The following is a 7,083-nucleotide window of genomic DNA, read 5'->3' on the forward strand; positions in this document are numbered from 1 at the left end:
AACTTAGGGATAATGTCGCTCTTTTATTTTGAAAACTTCCCAGGTAATTTTTGTGTACTTTACAAGTTATTTACAAAATGAGTAATTCCAAAAATTGAATGAAAGATTGATTCTCTTAAAAAGTTTTCAAATAATGAGAAATTTCATGAGTGATGTAAGCAGTCACCCTCCGGCTTTCAGTTCTTACTTAGCCGTGATCAACACCACGAAAACCAGATTCCTATATGATCTGTCTGTGATATGACTTTAACATTGACAGCAATTGACATTTAAAATCAACAAGGAATAAGAAAATTTAAGCATTTTATTTTTTTGAAGTGAAAAGCGGTTTATGAAAATAATTCCGGCTTCTTTGAATTTGAATAATTACAATTACCTTAAATCGATCTAGAAAAAGTACATTTTAGGAGTAGTGTTAGTTGTAAAGCAATTACATTGTAATGTCTCAAAGTGGAGATACCACAGAGGTTGCAGAAATGGGGGAGAGCGCGGTTAGTATTTTCATTGTTTTTTTAGAAATACATGTCTTATGGACGTATACACTCATTTGAATTCGAAAATTAGCCGTGAATTGTGATAAAACACATATTTCTAATAAACAGTTTATTAAACTTTTATAAGAATGTGGTTCCTTAACCCTTAACTAGTGAGATGGGATGTGTGATACTAGACGTTTAATGATGGGTTTATGTTCATCTATGTTTTATGATTTCATATATATTTTGTTAACTTCTGAATGTTGAATCCACTTATTTTTCCACCTATGATTTAAGACAAAACCAATGGTTTTTTTATGCTTTTAACTCATTCATTGCTCATATTTTGAACAATTATGTTAAACCTATTTTTGCTGGCATCCTTATTCATAAAATTTTGATTATTCTAACGACTTATTGCCATAAACACATGATTTTTACACTTTTAACAAGATACAATACATATTCAGTACATTGAGTTCTTAAGGTTTACAAGTTAAATTATAATCAACTCCAGCTTTTTGCCAGATTTAAAATTACATTTTTCTCATTGACCTGCTAAAACTTACCTGTAAACCCTAAAAAATAACAATCTAAACCTTTACTTTAAGTAACAAAACAATATTATTAATTAAAATCCCAACAAAGTCTATGAAGAGAAACAATGCAGTATTCCTAAAATTTCAGACCAATGACAATGAATCTTCTTCTGATGCAAATTCCAAAAATGAGGATTTTGACACAAAATTGGAAACAGATCGTGGCAAACGCTTTGACTTTCTTCTTAAACAAACAGAGATTTTCTCTCATTTTATGAATCAATCCAAAACTCCCACCAAAGGCAAACCCTCTGGACGACCAAAGAAAATCAAGGATGATATTGCTGACCACCGTCATAGGAAAACTGAACAGGAAGAAGATGAAGAGCTTTTGGCTGAAACTAACACCAAAACAAAGGCTATGATTCGATTTGAGGCTTCCCCACCATTTATTAAAAGTGGTGAAATGCGAGATTATCAAATAAGAGGATTGAATTGGATGATATCTTTATATGAGAATGGTAATAATTTGGTCATGTCTTTTTGGGGTGGAGTTGTATTTTTTATCAATATTAGGTATTAATGGTATCCTTGCTGATGAAATGGGCCTTGGAAAAACCTTACAAACAATATCACTTTTGGGTTTTATGAAGCATTATAAAAACACAGCAGGTCCTCACATTGTAATTGTTCCAAAATCTACTCTATCTAACTGGATGAATGAGTTTAAAAAGTGGTGCCCTACTTTAAGGGCAGTATGCCTCATTGGAGATCAAGAAGCAAGGGTAAGTATTATGTTTCTTAAATATTTTCATTTACTGACCTATTATCTTTATGGCAGAATGCATTAATTAGAGATGTTCTCATGCCAGGAGAATGGGATGTCTGTGTAACCTCATATGAGATGTGCATAAAAGAAAAATCTGTATTTAAAAAGTTTAATTGGAGATATATGGTCATAGACGAAGCTCATCGTATTAAAAATGAAAAGTCCAAGCTATCAGAAATTCTCAGGGAATTTAAGACTACCAATAGACTGCTATTAACTGGTACTCCCCTGCAGAACAATTTACATGAACTATGGGCTTTGTTGAATTTCCTATTACCTGACGTTTTTAATTCCTCCGACGATTTTGACGCATGGTTTAACACAAACATGTGTCTGGGTGATAACGCGCTAGTTGAACGATTACACGCGGTTCTAAAGCCGTTTTTGCTTCGGAGGCTTAAAGCTGAAGTGGAAAAACGCTTAAAGCCCAAAAAAGAAGTCAAAGTTTATGTAGGACTCAGTAAAATGCAACGTGAATGGTACACTAAAGTCCTATTAAAGGACATTGACATTGTCAATGGTGCGGGAAAAGTGGAAAAGATGCGTTTGCAAAACATTCTTATGCAACTGAGAAAGTGCACTAATCATCCTTATTTGTTTGATGGGGCGGAGCCTGGGCCGCCCTACACCACAGACGAACATTTGGTGTTCAATTGCGGGAAAATGGTCATTTTGGACAAGTTGCTCCCAAAGTTGCAAGAGCAAGGAAGTAGGGTATTGATTTTCTCACAGATGACCCGGATGTTGGATATTTTGGAAGATTATTGTCATTGGAGAGGGTAAGTGTATGATTTGTTTGATGAGTGGTGTATTTAAACTGTACACCCATGTACTTAATAGATTTGTCCAGTTAAGGAAAATTTGTCATTGAGGCAAAGAAAATTGTGTAATAGACATGCGTAAAATTGTGTTGCCATTTCTAATATTTTAATTATGAGTCTTTAAAAAAAATCGTCTTTATGTTCTTTTTGAGTGTAATTACTTATAATATTCTAATAGAAACTTAATTTAATTACAGCTACCAATACTGCCGTTTGGATGGTCAAACCCCTCACGAAGACCGACAGAGACAGATCAATGAATACAATGAGGAAGGTAGCAAAAAATTCGTTTTCATGCTTTCCACTCGAGCCGGAGGCCTCGGTATAAATTTAGCAACAGCCGACGTCGTAATTATATATGATTCTGATTGGAACCCTCAGATGGACTTGCAAGCCATGGACCGAGCTCACAGAATTGGTCAAAAAAAACAAGTACGAGTATTTAGATTTATTACGGACAATACTGTTGAAGAAAAAATCGTGGAACGAGCAGAGATTAAGCTAAGATTAGACAAGTTGGTCATTCAACAAGGTCGATTGGCAGATTCGAAAGCACAGACACTGAACAAAGATGAGATGCTTAATATGATCAGACATGGGGCCAATCATGTTTTCGCTTCCAAGGATTCAGAAATTACCGAAGAAGATATTGATACTATTTTGGAGAGGGGGGAAGTTAAGACTCAAGAATTGGCACAAAAAATGGAGACTATGGGAGAATCTTCCTTAAGAAATTTCACCGTGGATACGCCTACTGAGTCGGTGTACAAGTTTGAAGGGGAGGATTATAGGGAAAAACAGAAGAGCATTGGAATTAGTAATTGGATTGAGCCACCAAAAAGGGAAAGGAAGGCCAACTATGCTGTGGACGCCTACTTCCGGGAAGCCTTGCGAGTTTCCGAACCTAAAGCGCCGAAGGCGCCTCGTCCCCCCAAACAACCCATAGTACAAGACTTCCAGTTCTTTCCTCCTCGTTTATTTGAACTTTTGGATCAAGAAATATACTACTACCGCAAGACATTGGGTTATAAAGTCCCCAAAAACCTAGAACTAGGTCCAGATGCTGCTAAACAACAACGCGAGGAGCAGAGAAAAATTGACGACGCAGAGTCACTTTCTGAAGAAGAACAACAAGAAAAGGAGCATTTACTCACCCAAGGTTTCACCAACTGGAGCAAACGGGATTTCAACCAGTTTATCAAGGCGAACGAAAAATATGGGCGAGATGACATTGAAAACATCGCTAAAGATGTCGAAGCCAAGACTCCCGAAGAAGTTATGGAATATTCTGCTGTGTTCTGGGAGAGATGTCATGAGCTTCAAGACATCGAAAGAATTATGGCGCAGATCGAAAGAGGGGAAGCCAAAATTCAACGTCGGGCCAGCATTAAACAGGCACTGGATGCCAAGATGGCCCGTTACCGTGCTCCTTTCCATCAGCTTCGTCTTGCTTACGGTAACAACAAGGGAAAAAACTACACCGAAGAAGAAGACAGATTCCTAGTCTGCATGCTACATAAGTTGGGATTCGACAGAGAAAATGTCTACGAGGAGCTTCGAGCAGCAGTGAGGGCGTCGCCGCAGTTCCGATTTGACTGGTTTCTGAAATCGAGGACTGCTATGGAATTGCAGAGGCGCTGCAATACTTTAATTACTCTAATCGAAAGAGAAAACTCGGAGTTAGAGGAAAAAGAAAAGAACGATAAAAAGAAAAAGGCCCCTAAAGCTGGACAGGCGCAAGGTAAATTATTCTCAATAAATATAGACAACCATTTTACATATTTATATTTACCTTTTATCTACCTCGATTTACTAGTACACATATCTACTTTGCTGCCCTGAATGCTGGTCTAAATAAGAGCATGTTAAGTCTGGGCGAATTTAACATTCCACTCTTTGCTTGTGATAATGTTCTAAATATCTAATGGCAGTCGATGTTTGATTTCATGCGAAAAAAAGATTCTTCTTATTTGTTTTCCAATTATCGGTTATGAATTGGGTTTCATTGTCAAAGCATTTCTCTTCTATACCATTTGCTATAATTAGTTTTAACTGAGAATAGTGTGCAATTCCGTCGTTCGAATAGTTTTTGCTGGTATATGAAGCGTTATTTCCCTCAAAAAAATCTGATAGAAAGAATGACCAATTCGTCTCGAACATACAGAGATATATTTAGAATTTTGATTTACAACAGTATTATAATGGAAGTATTCTTCTTTTAATAACTGATTTTTAGTTTCCTATAAGTGGACTCTTGAGTCTGTTGGAACTAAAGAGCTTAACAATGTATTTTTTTGTTTCAGGTACCCCCACTCAGGTTTCCCAAAAATCTGGGCAAAAAAGGAAAAATGACACTCCAGGCACTTCAGTGATGGAGAAAAAGAAGAAAAAGAAATAAATCCATGGCTACTCAAAATGTTTTAAGAGTTTTTTTAACCGAAAACGGTGGCTTCTGAATCGATATAAGTAAGTTATTTAAGTGTTTAGTTGGTTTGTTTGAGACAGGTTTTAGCTAAATGACATCATCAGGTTTAATAATAAACTTATTTTTTAGATTTGTTGTTTGATTTTAAAAACCTTCTTTAATTTAAAAAATAAACAACCAACTAAATTATTTAAATTCCAGACATTTAAGTTTGTTCATATATAAAAGTTTTTAAAATGTCTTTAATCACTACAATCTGTCACTAATATTTTTAGCCAGTTCACAAATGGCTGGATGTTGATTTAAGGCATTCATATAGATATCCAATTCATCTTCACTGCTTTCAGCAGTTTCAGGTCTTCCATTATTTGTTGTGGTTTGGTCTTCAGGATCTTCACTATCAAAATATTTATCTTCTGCATCATGTTCCATTTCCATTACATTATCATAACTAGAAAAAAATGTTTTTTAAACCTGTATTGTCTTATGATTTGTTGCATACTTAGGATTATCATCTATAGTGGTATAATCAAAAAATTCCTTGTCTTTTCCAATTAAAAAATTCTCATACATTGTGGCAACAAATTCCTCTTTGAGCAGAAGTCTCTCCGAACCTGTGACCATTGGGGTAGATTTTTTGCTTTTAGTTGTCTTTAAGTAAACAATTTAATACTTTGTATTTGTAAAACTGAAGATACTACTTACATGCAATGAGTGTTCTTCAAACTCTCCCCACCTTGAGGTAGATGGCCGAGCGCTCTTTAAAGACACTGATATTTCTTCTACAGGTCTTTCCTCATCAGAGGAATCACTCTCTTCCATTTGGCTATCTTCTTTCTGTTGCTCCAATCTTCTTGACCGCTCAGCATTATCTCTATGCAAAATATTTTTTTCCAGAAATGTTGCTACTAGTTGCTACTAACCACTTTTTAATCAAGAAAAATCAAAATTACCTGTCAATTCCTTCCATTAAAATATTCACCAAACTGACATCAGCATTCATTTCATATTTATCTCTTTCTCTCTTTTCTTCTTTAGTTAAATATTGTCCCACAAGCTGTTCATAAAGTAAAGGATTTCTCTTCATCATTTCTAGTTCAGAGAAATAACAGTCTTCTTTAACCATTTTTTGTAATGCCTTATACCTAAGGAAATAGTGATCCTACAGTAAATTAGAAAACTACAGAAATGATGTATTTTAAAACACATAATTATTGCTGTTCTCACACCTTCTGTTTTTTATTTGCAAATTTTTTTCATTCTTCTGATGATCGCTCTTCAACCCATCCAAAACAAGCCTAATCTCTTGGTAATCTGCTGGTTCCATTTCTGGCAAAGCAAACTGATCAAAGAATTGCAGTTGTTTTTCATTTAAATATTTCCCAAATTTCAATAAGAAGTTTGTCTTATTTTTATTAAAACTATTTGTTGCAATAGCAGTTTTTAAACCATCATTTGGTTCTGATTCCCCTCGTTGCTGGCTCATAAATATCACTTCATTGTTTAGTACAAGAGCTCGGATAATGTTGTCAATTTCACTGGTGACAGTTCTATCGGAATTGTTGGAGGTGGTTGAGTCAATATCCATATTAATTCATACTCAAATTCCTTAAGGCCTCAAAGTCTCTTAGCATATCTTGGAATTATAGACCTTATTATGTATGTCCAATATATTAGGTATTAAGTTGTAGTCCCCTTGGAAAACTTACTTAATTTTAATATATTCTCTACCATGATTGAATCATAAACATAATACTTTAATTTTTTACTAACTTTATTCTTTGATAAAACGTAGAAGTTCGAATTTTGCAGTTGTTGAGGTATATCACGTCAAGATCAAGTCCAGAAATTCAATGTTGCCAAATTCATCACTGTTTTCACCTTTTCAAGTACTTTATATCTTATTGGTTCTTTCTTTTTTCATTGCATATTCAGATGTATTACTATTATTTCTTATCGATGATATAGATATCAGGTTATTAGGTAAGCGCCA

General features: G+C 34.8%; 2 protein-coding genes across 2 annotated transcripts; one reads left to right on the top strand and one right to left on the bottom strand.

Moving 5' to 3' along the window:
• Positions 1–262: 262 nt before the first annotated feature.
• On the top strand, positions 263–5,220 carry Iswi (Imitation SWI). Its single transcript, XM_066403329.1, has 6 exons — positions 263–491; positions 1,164–1,536; positions 1,592–1,800; positions 1,857–2,623; positions 2,863–4,406; positions 4,969–5,220. The coding sequence occupies exons 1-6, from the start codon at positions 441–443 to the stop codon at positions 5,061–5,063; spliced, it is 3,039 nt and encodes a 1,012-aa protein (XP_066259426.1). The 5' UTR covers positions 263–440; the 3' UTR covers positions 5,064–5,220.
• LOC136417572 (coiled-coil domain-containing protein 97) lies at positions 5,179–6,926 on the bottom strand. Its single transcript, XM_066403330.1, has 5 exons — positions 6,320–6,926; positions 6,044–6,235; positions 5,796–5,964; positions 5,593–5,741; positions 5,179–5,541 (listed from the first exon to the last, which is right to left on the bottom strand). Exons 1-5 carry the CDS (start codon positions 6,676–6,678, stop codon positions 5,340–5,342), a joined length of 1,071 nt encoding a protein of 356 aa, XP_066259427.1. The 5' UTR covers positions 6,679–6,926; the 3' UTR covers positions 5,179–5,339.
• Positions 6,927–7,083: the final 157 nt, after the last annotated feature.

Source organism: Euwallacea similis, chromosome 28 (assembly GCF_039881205.1).
Source record: "Euwallacea similis isolate ESF13 chromosome 28, ESF131.1, whole genome shotgun sequence".
NCBI lineage: Eukaryota > Metazoa > Arthropoda > Insecta > Coleoptera > Curculionidae > Euwallacea > Euwallacea similis.